Source organism: Pipistrellus hanaki (assembly GCF_964339955.1).
Source record: "Pipistrellus hanaki genome assembly, chromosome: 5".
In the NCBI taxonomy this organism is placed as follows: Eukaryota; Metazoa; Chordata; class Mammalia; order Chiroptera; family Vespertilionidae; genus Pipistrellus; species Pipistrellus hanaki.
In genome coordinates, this window is record NC_140507.1 from 5,235,664 (window position 1) to 5,252,861 (window position 17,198).

The following is a 17,198-nucleotide window of genomic DNA, read 5'->3' on the forward strand; positions in this document are numbered from 1 at the left end:
ACATCAGAATTATGGGGGTTCCAGAAGATGAGAGAGAGCAAGATATCGAAAACATACTGAAAGAAATAGTGACAGAAAACTCCCCCCACCTGGTGAAAGAATTTGACTTACAAGTCCAGGAAGCGCACAGAACTCCAAACAAAAGGAATCCAAAGAGGACCACACCGAGACACATCATTATTAAAATTCCAAGAGCAAAAGATAAAGAGAGAATACTAAAAGAAGCAAGAGCAAAGAAGGTAGTAACTTATAAAGGAGCACCTATACGATTGTCAGCTGACTTCTCAACAGAAACCATGCAGGCCAGAAGGGAATGGCAAGAAATATTCAAGGTAATGAATAGCAAGAACCTACAGCCAAAAATAAGCTACCCAGCAAAGCTATCACTCAGAATAGAAGGCCAGATAAAGAGCTTCACTAATAAAAAAAAGCTAAAGGAGTTCATCACCACCAAACCAGAATTATATGATTTGCTGAAGGGGGTTCTTTCAGAAGAGAAAGTAAACAAAGATAAAAATTATGAACAACAAATACGTAATTATCAACAAGTGAATCTAAAAACCAAGGAAATTAAAAAAATCTGATGAACAATATTAACTGTTGAATATAATAGAATCAGAGGTATGGAAGGGGAGTGAACTGACGATTCTTGGGGAAAAGGGGAGAGGGGGGCGTGGGAAGAGACTGAACATAAACTGTGCACCTATGGATGAGGACAATGGGGAGAGGGGAAAGGGCAGAGGGTGGGGTGGGAACCTGGTGGAGGAGAGCAATGGTGGGGGGGGGGGGAAGGAACATTTGTAATAATATGAAAAATAAAAACTTATTAAAAAAATAAAAATAAATAAAAATAAATAAATAAAATAAAAAAATAAAAAATAAAAAAAAAAAAAGCAGTATTACATGAAATGTTAAAGAGTATTATTTAAGAAGGGGAAGAAGAAAAAGAAAATGATAAAAAAATATATATATATAAACAACAAAATGACAGCAAATACATTTTCTATCAATAATTGAATCTAAAAATAAAAATAAATGAGTAGGAAATCTAATGATCGTATTAAACTGGTGAATAAAATAGAATCAGAGGCATGGAAATAGAACAGACTGATGATACTCAGAGGTAAGGGAGGTGAAAGGTGAGAAGAGATTAAACAAAGATCTTATATGCATATATGCATTACATATGGACACAGACAATAGGGTGGTGAAAGCCTGGGACCATGTGGGAACCAGGATGGGTCAATGGGTGGAAAAAGGAGAGACCTTTGTAATAATCTCAAAATTAAAGACATATATATATATATATATATATATATATATATATATATAAAATTTCTTTAAAAAGGTTCTTCCTTATTTTAATTTAAAATTTTTAAATCTAATTGTAATTGGATTACAAAATTAAACTTTTCCCCAATAAATAACTGGCCATCAAATTTTAAAAATGTAAATATTTAAAACAGTTCTCAATAACTGAAACAATTAATATTTTGTTACACAGTGGAAACTTCTATCTAAGATAAAAGAAAACACTCAGCTTGCCCCAAGTGGGATACAGGCCCTGCCACCATCCCAGAGTGACACCGCACCAAAGCTACCGAGACCCCATGGTGCAAAATGAGGCCCACAGCCCAGCCCAGCCTGGAAACAATTGTGTGGGAGCCAGGTAATGCCATCACATAGCATCACCCGGCTTGCTCTTTCTAGTGACTAGCCTCCTTGGAATTTCTGCAGCCCAGGAACATGACTTACTTTATAGCCAGGTGGAAACATTTTACACTTTAACCAAATGCCTCATCTCATTTGATCCTCATAGAAGTCCTGGAGTAGATAGATAGGAGACTCAGTGGAATGCCATTTTCTTTTCATTAGCCAGAAAGTGGAGATTTAGAAAGCTTAGAAATGGTGAACCTTGAAAATGACTTCCGGTTTTCTCACTGCATAGAATATAGTCAAATATTGCTGCAGATAAATATTTCATCCTTTGTTCTCCCTGCATGATCCACAATAATCTGCTTCATGTTAGTATTTACTGCTGTGTTTCTGACAATTACATGAAAGAGAAGTTGGGGTGCTTCACTGGGCTGGAAAAAGTTTAGCTAAATCAGAAAAGGTCTAATTAAGCAATTTATTCTATATCTATAAGAGGCTAAGTTGAGTTGTGTATACGCAATACATATAAAGCTCTAGCTGGTGCTAATTGCATGTGTGTTCCCATCTGTCATTGTTGCTCATAAATTTGGTTAACACTTCTATTATAGAGAAAGGGAGAATAGGAATATTAAAATATTTCTTCTAATTAATTTCCTTTTAATGTGCACAAATTTATGTACCAGGCCACTAGTTCTACTATATATATATATATACACTATATAGTAGAGTTTTAATGTTTTAAATTGTATTTTAAATGGGTGATCTATTTATATATACAGTTTACCAATTAGCTACACTTTGGATTAGTATATTTTATTCCAAGAGCATGCTGGATTATTGTTATTGTACTGTTACTGAACTCCAAAACAGATTATCGATGCAGCTCAGAAAAAATCCACACAGTTGGAGGACAAACTGGTCAGTGCAGAGGCCTGACTTTGCTACCCCTTCCACATTCTACCTAGACTTCTGAGCTCTAGATTCAAGGAGGCTGTATGATTGCCATGTGTTCTCCTTTCCCAAACTTCACTCTCTTAGCAAACCTTTTTCCATACATCAACGAAGACTCATGTGCTCTGTGCTCCCATGACACCATGTGCTTACCATTATCACTGCATGCAGAAAATACTATGATTGTTCAAACTAATTTGTATTTCTATAAAAATTTACATCTGCATCATATAAAAATCACATATTAACAATGAAAAGTCTGCCATCCTCTGACATACTTCTCCACACGCCTGATTCTAATACTCAGTAAACCCACTTTAAACTTTTAAACTTTTAGCTATTTCTTTCACTATTTTCATCCATTCTTCTAAATAACATGCTGATACAGCTACTTCTTGAATTTTGAATTTTAGACATTATCTTTTGACTCCCTAATATATTGTGACAATGTACCTATCGTTTATAACTAAGTTACACAATTCTATTAAAGCTGGATTTCCTTTCTTGTACAAACATTTACTTTGATTCACTTAGTTTACCTGAGTTTTCTAGGTTTCTATCTATGGCAACTGACCCATGAACTCTATTCCAGATCTGCAAAACCTCAACTCCTCAGGTTCCTTTACAAAAAAAGAAAAAAAAAAAACCAATGATCTCCGGCCGGTTCCTGTTTAAACTGATTGGTCTCTATGCTTGCTCTAGTTTTACCATTGCAATACATATCATTTTGCTTTGTGCCAATATCCTAGTTCCTGTTTGATTTTCATACAAGAGGCTTTCTTCTAATGCTGCCAATTGGCAGCGGTCTGTTCAATTCTTAGAATGAGATACTAAAGAGTGACTGTTCACAACAGGGCTTGTCATCCAGTAAAATTCACTGCAGGGCCACAACATAGACTGATTTTTAAATTGGAGATTCCACACGTCTGTATGTGAAAAACTCTCTCAAAAAAGTTTCTTGCCCCTAAATGAATTCCATTGACCTCCTGCTCTGGAGTTGCAGCTTGGCTAACAGTGTTATAATAGCACTGTTAGGAATGTCTGGGAGTATTTCTGGTCCAGTGTCTCATTCTTATTCCCCCGCTGTTCAAACTTCTACAAACTGCTCCTGGGTTCAAATCCAGTTCAAGACATTTAAACCATTCCAAGCCTCAGTTTCCATATAAGTAAAAAGGAGTGGATGAGTGTTAATAAAAATAACTATTTTCATAGAATTTTTGTGAGATAAAATTAAATGCTTTACAAATGCTGGGCAGACTTTAGCACAGATTAACCATTAAAAAAATATTGATGATTCTTCTTTCCACTTAAAATACATACTTCTATATATCATATAGGACTCGCCAATGATCCCACCTGTTTTCTGAAACCCTTATTTCTATAAATTTCATTACTTTGCATATGCAGAATTTTATAAAAATTTAAGATGCTTAACAGTACACCTCATTTAAAATTGCCAAATAATTTCAATGAAGCCAATATCATTTTCCTTTATTACCCTTTATTACCTGAAAGTATTATACATGAGGTCTAGAGCCACTTCCTATAGAATTCTACTAAATACATACTAGATATACTGGTTGATAATGTTGGGTTCTGAAATCAAAGAAAACATGAAAATTTCAAAAGAAAGATCAAAAGTGCTTTATTCAAAGTAATGTCCATCCTAGCTACACATATCCCCATCTTTCAGGTAATTTGTGGATACCGTCCCAATAGAACCTTCCTTGTTTTGAGGCAAACTATTTAGAGACCCAGTTTTCCACTTCTTCGTATGTTTTGAACTGCTGCTCAGAAAATGCAGGTGCCATCGATTGGAACAAGTGATAATCTAAAGGAGCAAGGACTGGTGAATATAGTGGGTGGGTTAATACTTCCCAGGCAATATCTTTTTTTTTTTTTTAATATATTTTAATGATTTGTTACAGAGAGGAAGAGAGAGAGATAGAGAGTTAGAAACATTGATGAGAAAGAATCATCTATCAGCTGCCTCTTGCACACCCCCTACTGGGGATATGCCTGCAACCAAGGTACATGCCCTTGACCGAAATCGAACCTGGGACCTTTCAGTCCACAGGTCGAAGTTCAATCCACTGAGCCAAACTGGTTTCGGCCAGCCAAGATCTCTTAACGTGTCTTTAACTGGTTTTGAAGTGTGTGAAGGTGCATCATCATCAAGCAAAATTATTGTACTTTGCTATGTCTTCTGGCCCATTCTGGTTGTTTCACAATCAAAGAATGGTTCAAATTGAGTATTTGTTGTCGATAGTGATCAGAATTAATGATTAGTATTAACGGCCTCACCTGGTTTTAGGAGCTCCTAATATACCACACAATCCTGATCCCAAGAAACGCAGAGCACTGTCTTCTTTCCAAAGCAATTTGGCCTTTGCAGTCGATGTTGATAGTTAACCTGAGTCAAGCCATGACTTTGTGGGTTTGGGATTCTCAAAATAAATCCACTTTTCATCGCCAGTCACAATTCCATGCAAAAAGGACTTTCTTTCATGCTGTTGAAGCAACATTCTCCTGATGACTTTTTGGTTTTCCATTTGTCTTTTGTTCAGTTGATGTGGCACCCGTTTTCCTATCTTTAATATCTTTCCCATTGCTTGTAAATGATCAGAAATTGTTTGCTCCCGGGACCGGTTTGGCTCAGTGGATAGAACGTCGGCTTGGGGACTGAAGGGTCCCAGGTTCGATTCTGGTCAAGGGCATGTACCTTGGTTGTGGGCATATCCCCAGTAGGGTGTGTGTAAGAGGCAGCTGATCGATGACTCTCTCATCGATGTTTCTAACTCTCTATCACTCTCCCTTCCTCTCTGTATAAAATCAATAAAATCAATAAAATAAAAATAAAAAAAGAAATTGTTTCCTGAGCAATGTGTAATTTTTTTGTAAGCGGTTTTTGAGTTTGTCATGCATCTTCATCCAATAATGCTTGCAATTGTTGGTCTTTAAACTTTTTCGATTGACCTGGATGTTCTTTTGTCTTTCACATCGGAATCATCACTTTTAAAGTTCCCAAGTATCTTGAGATGGAGCAGGTTCATCATAAGCTTCCTAAAGTATTCAGTAGCACTTTTCTTCAAAATAATGATTGAAAACTTCCCACAAATGCTCTTTTTTGGCATGAAATTCGACATTTTTAAGAGTAAAAATATCTATGATGTTAACACCTTCAGCAAATTTGACATATGAAGTTTTGAAGCTTGTTGTCAATACAAAATAGCATATATATCAAATCACATACGTATTAACATATGTGTAACTCCATCTATTGAAAAAGTCGGCATTATTAAGGGGTACACCTAGGACACTCAATCACTATGTAGTAGAAAGCATACAAGCAATATGATAGGCACTTGGAGATGATAACATTTAAAAAAAAAGCAGAAACAGTCCTAACCCAAATTATAGTCCATATGTTTTACTAACATATGTAATTACAATGCAATGTAATATATAAATAGGAAACACGGGGTGCTAAAAAACACAAGAAGAGCATCCTACATGATGTGTTTGATGTGAAAGTAGGAGCACAGTTGGCTTTAAAAGAAATAGGTCCTAAGCAGAAGGAAAATGTTGTTCAAAGGCCCATAATTGACAGAGAACACAGAGTGCTCCAGAAGCTGAAATAAGTTACCACACAAAGAGTATGCAGTCCAAGTGGGGAGTCCTGAAGCATGAAACTAGTGACATATAGAAAAGACATTAGGAGAATCTGTAAGCCATACTATAATCCAATTAAGTGAAATAGTGCTTATGAGTGTTTAATAAAGCTCCTGGTATGAAATGAGTGCACACTAAATTAAACATTAGTCACTTACTGTTATCTAACACTCCCCTTTTTTGCCACAATTTGAAATGCAACAATACACTAACCAAAAAATATTTTCCATATAGTTTTTCTTAGCTGGATGCAGAAAAACAGTATGTAGAGAACTTATTATAAATGCTTTAGGCAGTCTGTTCTTTGATTTGTAAATGGGACAATAATACCAACCTCTCAGGCTTGTCCTAAGGACCAGAAAGAGCATGAAGAGTTTCCAGCGAAGTGTCATGGCACATACTAATGGCCTCAAAAGAGTTCCTATTAAGGCAGATTGGCAGAACAGCCAGAGACAATGGGAAGCACAAAGCTTTGGCTTCACTTTGGGATTATGCAGTAGGAATGCCTTAGAAATAACATTATCTCAGGCCTAAACTGTTTCTGAAAACAGGATATATACACCAAAAATGTTAGTTCTACTAAAAGAAACAACACTAGTCTAATGATGTGTTTATTTCTTCCTAATGTGGAATATCTTTCAAAAGAGAAGAACTCATCTTCTATAATTCATTTCCCACACAATTACCTTATATTAAAAGTATGTGTATTTCCCAAGTCCCACTGTAAAACAACTACTCTTATTTTACATATTTCTCTCCAAGTGCTTTACACCCAACATTTTTCTACTCCATATTATACTGTTTTGATTTAAGACCCAGAACAAATGGATATTGAATTAGTAATGTTTCAATAGTATCCACTTTGCAAAAGCAAAATAAGAAACTCTCTGGGTACATTTAAAACAAGACAATTTAATCGTAATTCAACTTACACTCATCCACTGAGTAACGCATTTAGGATGTTAAAAGAGGCACCCTGTATAAATTTCATATCATGTAATTTTTTTCTGATTCCAATTTATCTTAGTGTCACCCTAACATATTTATTTCTAGATAGGCTTTTTTTCACCCTAATGGTCTCATTCAAGAGTAGCTTAATTATAAAAAAATTTATTGATATTAATCACAAATGGCAATAAAATATCACAATGTATTTGACAAAGAAAGCATCAATCTGTATCTTCTCTTTCTTAAAAAGCAAACAAAAAACTACGTGAAATTAATTAAAAGATGATCTTAACAAAATCAAACAAATATTTTAAACACTATTATAACTACTATTAACAGAAAACTGTTGAAGATTAAGCTAAATTTCCCAGGGAATACAAAGCTTAGTTAATATAAAAAGCTTTTTCTAGAATTTCCAAGTAGGAAATACTTCCACATTACTAATACAAACTATAAATCCAAAGAAGATAAGAATATCCTTAGGACTTCTTACAGAGGCTGCAGAATTACTATTCCAGGAAGAAAAAAATTTCATAGATCTTACTCAGTGTCACAAATACTACTAAATATCTGGTAAGGGTTCACATACATGCTCTCAATAATTCCTCATTATGCCTTAGGATCAATTCATCTAAATTTGATGCTAAACTTTCAATTGTCATAGGACAAGTGTTCTCCACATCAAGGTAACTTACTATGGCTTCTCAAAGACATGTCTAACTCTCCGAGTTGTCATAATCTAGCATGTAAAAATGCCAAGGAATGAGCAATAACTACAATGGAACTCAAATAAATAAATAAGTTTCAAGAAAAAAACCCTAACTACTAAGTAAATCTTATGTTTTAAACTTTGAAATACAATACTATAAGGCAAAAACCCATTAAGGTGTTTAAAACAACTAGCCACATAAAAAACATTCACTAGCTCTGTCAATCAAACGTTAAAGAAAATAGTAAATCCAGGCATAAAATGAGCACATTCATCTCACACTGCTTTCAATACTAATTAATCAATTGAATTCAATTGATCAATTAAATTTCTTATGTAGAAATTGCCCAACTATATCATACAGCTCAAAGCTGTTACATGTGAACATCTTTATCTTTAAAAAAAATTTTTTTAATCTCTAGTAAAAACCTACCTTTGAGGTTCTTTGAAGTTGGTCACCAACGTATGTTTTACGAAACTGATCCAAGAACCACAGAATTGCAAGCTCTATTTTCTCATTAAAACACTGAGGCAATCCAGTATCCATTAATGATATAAGCTGAAAAACTCTTTTCATGAAGGAAAGAAATAAAGCTTCAGTAAAAATTCTTAGAGAAATAACATTAAAACATTTACTGTCAATGTAATATAATACACAATTACTATAAAAAGTGGGGGGGGGGGAAACACAAAAACTTATAAAGAAAATATTTTTAAAATCATCTAAAATTCTACTAAGAGATACTACAATTTCTATTATTTTCCCCTAAGACACATATACCTATATACATACAAGCATACAAACCTATAGACATACAGTTTTTTTACAGAAAGTTATATTTGGATACATATGACCTATACAAATTCTATATAATAAAAGCTTAATTTGCAAATCGACTTAACAGCGGAATGACCAGTCACTATAACACACAGTGACCACCAGGGGGAGATGACCAGTCACTGTGACACACACTGACCACCAGGAGGGAGATGCTCAATTCAGGAGTTGCCCCCTGGTGGTCAGTGCACTCCCACAGGAGGAGTGGTGCTCAGTCAGAAGCTGGGCTCATGGCTGGCTAGCGCAGCAGCAGTGGTGAGAGTCTCTTCCAACTCTGCTATAGGCGGGAGGTAAGGAGCGAGGGGATCCAGACTGCAAGAGCACCAGACTGCAAGAGGGATGTCTGACTGCCAGCTTAGGCCCAATCCCTGGGGCGGACATTCCCCGAGGAGTCCTGGATGTAAGAGGACAAAGGCCAGGCTGAGGGACCCCTCCTGTCCCCACAAGGTGCACAAATCTCGTGCACTGGGCCTCTAGTATATAATATACATAAGTATATGTAAATATCTACATTTATTATGAATATCAAGCTTAATCTTCTGACTTTCCCAGCAACTTCTCAAAGAGGCCAGGGAACACAACTAAGAAATATGGACTAGAGTAGACTTCAACCAATTAAAATGGGACACCGATATAAGTGAACAAATTGCTTTTCCTTAATCCCCATCCCTAACCATCACAGACCACCTTGAGGCAAAGTGGTTTTGCGTGGTCTTTGGGGGAAATGCCTGTAAAACTGTCACCATGTGTGCAATGGACCACCTTACACAGTTCATTGTCGGTATTCATAGTAATTATGTTCTACAAAGTTGACGTGAAAACTTAATTAGTGAATACTGAACCACGACTCCTAAAGGAAATACAGGATTAGGTTCCTGAGGAACTATGGTCACAATATTTTTCATCAACTAATCAACACATACCTTGTTTTCTGTCTGTTTCTGCTAAGGACACCATATTTAATATATATTGTCAATTTGTTAATATTGATCTTACAGCCAATAACCCTACAACTTGCCTGAACAAAGCTCACCTAAACACATGTCTTTTCTCTGTAAGTCATATTTAAGCTTTCTTGTGCTAAGAAATACTGGCCAGCACTTCAGCACTCTGCTGGAAGGGCCATTTTAAACAGCAAAACCAACAAAAAACAAAACCTGCCACAAAAATACAAAAACGATGGCACTAAGTAGACAGCAAAAAGGGTATATTTACAACATGGGAGCCAAAAGAAGGCAGAGCATCTGCTCAACCTCAGCTAGTAACTATGCTTAAGTCCGAGAATGACTACAAAAGCACCAGGAATGCTGACTAGGGGTACAGTTAAATTTTAGCAATGACCTAAATTTGCAAATATGGATTCCTTGAATAATGAAGATTGATCATATTTCCTTCCGCTTATTCTCTCATCTCCTTTTCCTTCACTCTTTCTTCCCTGAAAAGGTACCCTTCTCCCCAACCCTCAAAAAGCCTTGTCCATAAACTTCACCTGAAGTTCTGTTTCCTAAAGAATGCAGACTAACACACAAAACAAATCTTATTTAAAGATACATAAGTTTGCTGCTGAAAGAAAAAAATTAAAATTTTCTACTTGACAGCCAAGACCGGTTTGGCTCAATGGATAGAGCGTCGGCTTGGGGACCGAGGGGACCCGGGTTCGATTCCGGTCAAGGGCATGTACCTTGGTTGCGGGCATATCCCCAGTAGGGGGTGTGCAAGAGGCAACTGATCGATGACTCTCTCTCATCGATGTTTCTGGCTCTCTCTCTCTCTCTCCCTTCCTCTCTGTACAAAATCAATAAAATATATTTAAAAAAAAGAACATTTGTCTTTAAAAAAAAAAAATTCTATTTGACAAATAACACCCTCTTTTGTTTACTTCCTATTGTATATTTCTCAGAAAAATAGTGCCAATGGTTATTTCCCTACTTAGTGATAAAAACTTATAAAAAATCAAACAATAGCCGAAACCGGTTTGGCTCAATGGATAGAGCGTCGGCTTGGGGACTGAAGGGACCCGGGTTCGATTCCGGTCAAGGGCATGTACCTTGGTTGCGGGCATATCCCCAGTAGGGGGTGTGCAAGAGGCAGCTGGTCGATGACTCTCTCTCATCGATGTTTCTAACTCTCTATCTCTCTCTCCCTTCCTCTCTGTAAAAAATCAATAAAATATATTAAAAAAAAAAAATCAAACAATAGTATATTTAATTTCCACTTTACTAAATCTATGATGTTACGTTAAAAGATGGTAGAGAGGCAAACTATTCACTTGGTTTAAAATTAACCAAAGCATTTTAAGAATGTCCCCAATTCATATTTTTAAATTTAATTTTATTTAAAATATATATATTTTATTGATATATATTTTTTTTTTTTTACAGAGAGGATAGAGAGTTAGAAACATCGATGAGAAACATCGATCAGCTGCCTCCTGCACACCCCCCACTGAGGATATGCCCACAACCAAGGTACATGCCCTTGACCGGAATTGAACCCGGAACCATTCAGTCCGCAGGCCGACGCTCTATCCACTGAGCCAAACCGGCTTCAGCCCCCATTCATATTTTGAAGTGATTTAATATTGGAAATAATAAATGTAGAGAAACTAAAAATATTTATAACCTATTCGTATTCAAATTTCATTGACAAGAGCCAGTTTAAAGGCTGAAATGGTTATGGAATGAAGGGAAAATACAACTAAAAGAATACTTACAATAATGCAGTTTATAATAAGAAAAAAAAAATTGATAGCCTGAAATTTCCAAAATAAGGGTCTGTATAAATTATGGTTCTGTTTGGAATATTTCATATCTAGGTGAAATGTTCAGAATATTATGTTTGATTTTTTTGAAAGCGTTTTGAGAGTTGTTAGTTTTTTTGTTTTTTGGTGTGTTTTTTTTTTTTAGTAATATAGGACTTAATATTTGCCAAGGATTGTTTTAAGACCCAACAAATATTAACTCATGTAATCCTAATAGTAGCCCCAAATGAATTTGGTATTATTTGTATCCCTATTTTAGTTTATAAGACAATATTATAATTTCTGTTTATAAAGTTGAAAAATACACATGTAGTGTATTTTAGTACATATACCCTTAAGCATGAATTTAAAAGACTCAAGGTCTTTACCAAAATGATAGTAGTAGTTATCTCCAAATTAATATATTACTTCATTCAAATTTTTAAAGGGTTTGACAAAAACATGTAGTATTACTTTTTATAAAAATGCTATTAAAAATTAAAATATATGGAAAACCAACTCACTCATTTCATACATACATAGGAATTTTCCTCACTTTAGAAAAGAAAAATTGCTCCTTATTAAGAGTATGGGCATGAGGTGTACAATCTAGCCAACAATCAAAAACAAAGCTTGTATTGGTAACTGACTATCCATTGTTTTTGACCAGATGTATGTCATCCCAATTTTGCCACCATCCCAATACACACCAAAATTGCATGCTTCATCAAATCCTATGAAATAAAAAGCAACCTAAATCTTCATCATACTATTTAAACACATGTTAAAAATATATCCGACTATACAACTTATAATTTGACATCTACAAATCACTTAACCTCTAAACCTTGGTATTCTCATCAATAAAAAGGAAAATACCTTCCTCAAAAGGCCAGGCACACAATGCTTTATTTAATAATACCCGTTCAGTAAATTTCTTAACTACATAGTAAATTTCTGTAAATTACATGGCCATTACTTACCGACAGGATAATTCTCCATCCATAGCATCATGTTCGTCTGTACTGGTATATGTTAATCTTCCTCCAACAACTGTCCCAACTAAGTACACTAGCCATGCAAGACGTCCTAATATATAACATGAAAGAAAAATGTTTAGGAAGTATTGTAGAAAGAAAGATTATTTTTCAGAAAATTCCACAATTAGTAAAATGATCTATTCTTCCAAACAAGTGATGAACTATCGTGAAGTCAGTTCTTCACAGAGTGGAGAGTTCGGCTTTAAGTTTATCAAGGCAGTAAGTAAAACAGTGATAGTGACAGATTTTACAGCCAGATAAAACTTTCATCTCAGCTCTATCAATTTGCCGTGTGATGTTGAATAAGTTACTTATGAATCTCAGGGTTTTCACCTGTAAAATGGAGATAACTGTAACTACCCTGAATAGTTGAATGATTAAAACTAAACTTGATAACAAAAACACAAATGTAGTGTCTAGATTCAGGGCTGTTAGTCAGTACTACTATTACCCAATCATCAGAATCTTTTTATCTGGTCATAATAGTACCAGTTTGATTATTTTTAATACTACCCCTGCTTAGAATATAATAGGTGGTAGTGAATATATTCCCTGTGTATTTTCAGGTATAATTTTTAAAATCCAAGACTTTCACTGTGCAAATCACAGTTTGACAACCAAATCAACTTCATGGGCAATAGCAGCAGAGGATTCAATAACCTTACAGCAGTGGCACAATGGCAACAGCTAGAGCCTTCACAAACCTTACTCTGGGGTAGCCAACACCGACAACTTAGAAACAGAGGCAGTTATATTGAAGTGGAGGCCCAAGTAGGAAATGGCCCTCCTTCCCCCAGCTGCCCACACCGGCTTCCCTCTGGCCCGAGATCTGGGACCTGGCTTCCCTCGGGCCGCTGGCAGGCATCCGGGACTGCCCTCCGGCTGCCTGCAGGCTCCCAGGACTCAGGCCTCCCTCTGGCCACCAGCAGGCACCTGGGACCTGGGTTTCCCTCGCAGCCCTGGCTTCATCCAGAATGACATCCAGCCTAATTAGCATATTACTAATTTTATTATTATTATTATAGATCATTATAGTAGATGGTTTGTACTTAAGGCATATCATTTTACACTTTTATTTTTTTTATTTTTATTTTTTTAAAATATATTTTATTGATTTTTTATAGAGAGGAAGGGAGAGAGATAGAGAGCTAGAAACGTCGATGAGAGAGAAACATCGACCAGCTGCCTCTTGCACACCCCCTACTGGGGATGTGCCGGCAACCAACGTACATGCCCCTGACCGGAATCGAACCTGGGACCTTTCAGTCCGCAGACCGACGCTCTACCACTGAGCCAAACCGGCTTCGGCTCATTTTACACTTTTAGATTCACTGATCTATGTATCAGATTTCCCAAGATTTTTGAGACGTTTATGAATAATTAACAATATATCAATTATCTTACTAAAAAGAAATCTTGTGATATACTTGGGGAATGACTTTTCAAAGATGAGCAGGCCATTTCATAATAATGAAATCAATTATGTTGCTGTATTAGGAAAACTTGTCAAACTGAACTACAGTATTGCTTTTTACAAGGTATTGAACAGTAATAAACCAGACTGTGTGCTTATAAGAAGAATTAGGAAGGGTAAGTTAGGATGTAACTTGGCAAGGATCCACATCCCTTAATCTTTCTCCATTAGAAGATCAATATTTAAAAACACAGACTGTATGATTTAGCTGCCAAGAGCAAAGGCTGGATTCAAATTCTACCTCTACTATTATGCTAGGTACTTAATCATTCTTGGCTTTAATTTATAAATATGAGGATAATAATACCCGTTTCACATGCTTGTGACAAGCACTAAATAATATTCTATGAGTAAAATACTCTTTTCCAAAGCTAGTTACAATTAGTCATATGTACTTTTTAAATGCTGTTTGAAAAACAAGCAAACAAAAAACTACACTAAAAAAAAAAAATTTCCAAGTAAAATACACTCAGAAAATCATTTGCTGAGTATCTATGATACTATGTGTCCTGTTCTGCTGTAGTGTTTTGAGTAAATAGGTATAGGTATGGGAAAGGTTGAGAAGGGAAAGAGAACCCCATGCCAAAGAAATTGAACCTAGTAAGAGAGATAGGTAGGGGTATCATTGCCTAATGATAGAAAATATATTTTTATTCTTTAATTCATCTTACTCTGTGACCTTCAAATTATAACTTTTATATCAAAGAATATTATGCAACGATAGCATGTGGTCAATTGTGAGCATTTTTTTAAAAATTATAATAAATTCTGAATGGATATTTATTTATTTAGAGAAAAATAGAATGTATACTTACTCTTTCCTTATTTTAGAAAGCAGTGATTTCTATCATATAGAAAACAGAAAAGCAGGTATTTCTTAACCCTTAGTAACAACTACTGACTGGATAAATTAGGGTTAATGTTAGACGTGAACAATGAAATAAAAAGGCATTATTATTAAGCTATCAAATGTAATTTTCATATTTCACTGAATGAAAAGTGGTATTTCTCATACATATTAAACCTTTCCCTAAACCTCAGCAATTGTAGTCTGGCAGTGTTCAAAATAACAAGTGTTAAGAAGTTACTTTGGCTACAGAATTATTTCCACAAAAAAATAACCATATAAATCCACTAATCTAAACTGTATTTAGATATATAAATATCCAATACATGAGTTATATATCTATAAATTTTAAAAGTATCTCATCTTATAATAAGACTAAATTTTCATTTTAATTTTCCATTAATGTTCAGGGCACTTGTTTTAGCAGCTGTTCGAGCACAGAACATTTTTTCCTTAACCAAAATAATTATTGCTGTAATAATCTGTAATTATGGTTTATAACTGCAATAATCCCAAAGAAATCAGTCATTACCATAGATCACACGTAATCGTTAACTACTGTTAATGACCTATTTCTTAGGGATTATTGTTTTCGTAAACCATGACCACATCACCACAAATATGGACTAGCAAGACAATATAATACAAATGAGATTATAATACAATAATAAACTTATTTTGTAACATTAAAAGCCATTAAGCATCTAAATTAAGGCAGATATAACGAGAGCATATAATTTTCTTTGTTCAACATGAACTGAAGTGTTTAGTCTGCACAAAAGAAATTGAATATACTATGTACAGTAGTACAAACTAGAGCCATTTTAGGTAATTTTAATAAATAAAATAATCATTTTTTAGTAGACCATAGAAGTCTTTAAAAGATGGACAAATTCCTTCCTACTGACCTTTTGACAAGGAAACATATTTATTTAAAATTTTCTATGTATTAGGCATATTAGACTTTGAAATGGCATTTTATTAAAACTACATAATATACCTAACTATAAAAACTCCTTAAATTTATATTAATCAAAAATCAAGTCTGAGTTATTTCTTCAATATACAAACCTATTTAACATTAAATTATTACTATTCAGTTAATTTCATCAATATATCTTAGAACAGCTAATATCCTTTTGTAAGAAATATCCTTTTGTAGAAAATCAGGTCTTTGATTTCACAACTGAATCTTTTTTCATTGCAATATAATATTTATATATATGAAAAAAAATGTCTCAGTATATGAAGTTCAATAAAACAAACACCTGTGAACCAAGGCTTTACCAATGTACTCACTCCTAAAGTCACATCCCTCCCCCAGCTTGTCTCCTTCCCTCCCACTTGGGAGGTAGCCATGATCCTGCATTTGGAGCTAACTATTCTCTTGACATTTTCTTTCATTATACCACTTGAGCGTATCATTATATGTTCCAAAACAATATATTTTTAGGATCCTTGTTTTGAGGCTTTATTAAATATTTCAAACTATATTATAGTTTCCTAACAATTGCCCTTCCCCAAATATCTTATCTCTGACATTCATCTTTAAGTATGCCTACAGCTCATTCATTTCATTGTTATATAGTATTGCATTGTGTAACAAATTATGATCTAGTTAGGCTCTAAATTTGCAGTCTTCTACAACAAAGAAGAAAACATGATCAATTACAACAGTTAAAAGCCAGTTATAAGATAATAAACTCTACTCGTTATCAGCTTTTCTAGATAATGATTCCAGAGAAAAATATTTCCTGTAAATCATAAAGAAAACTAAAAATTAACCATCAAGCCATGAAAATATCCAAAAGGTTAAAAAAAATTAATGTTTATGGGGGAGGAGGGCTTGAGGAATTGGGGAAAATTTATAAAAATAACTTGCATAAAATTACTACAGTGATTAATGAAGCTACTTAAAATTCCACATACCATATAATAGTCAGATAAAATTCACTGACCTTCCTGAATTGCCATGTCCACCGATATCCCAGAAGCAGAATGCAGAAGCTTTTGGTAATTCTGTGCGTTTTGGTCAAACAACTGGACAAGAAGAGTGCATGTCTTCTCATATTCACATCTGCTGACAGTGCATAGCTGCTCCAACTGCTGAAAGACAGTGGCAGTATCATCCAAAGGATCTTCTAAATTATCTCTGCAAATATATAAGAACAAGTTGCAGGCATTAGTGTGATGTACTTTTATTTATCACAAATATACTTTATTGATGTTCCATAAAATTCCATAATGGATAAAGGAATAAAAGACAAATAGATTGGAAGAAATAAAATGTCTATATTTGAAAATAACATGATTGCATACATTA

The 17,198-nt window shown here is 34.7% G+C and overlaps 1 protein-coding gene across 2 annotated transcripts in view; it reads right to left on the bottom strand.

Annotated features, from left to right (window-relative positions):
- RANBP17 (RAN binding protein 17) overlaps positions 1-17,198 on the bottom strand; it is a 217,566-nt gene that overhangs the window by 164,698 nt on the left and 35,670 nt on the right. For both annotated transcript variants that reach the window (XM_084886137.1, XM_084886138.1), the window contains exons 12-14: positions 16,834-17,027; positions 12,498-12,603; positions 8,370-8,505 (exon numbers count right to left, since the gene is read on the bottom strand). In XM_084886137.1, the coding sequence (XP_084742263.1) occupies positions 8,370-8,505; positions 12,498-12,603; positions 16,834-17,027 (436 nt within the window). The remainder of the gene's footprint in view (positions 1-8,369; positions 8,506-12,497; positions 12,604-16,833; positions 17,028-17,198) is intronic.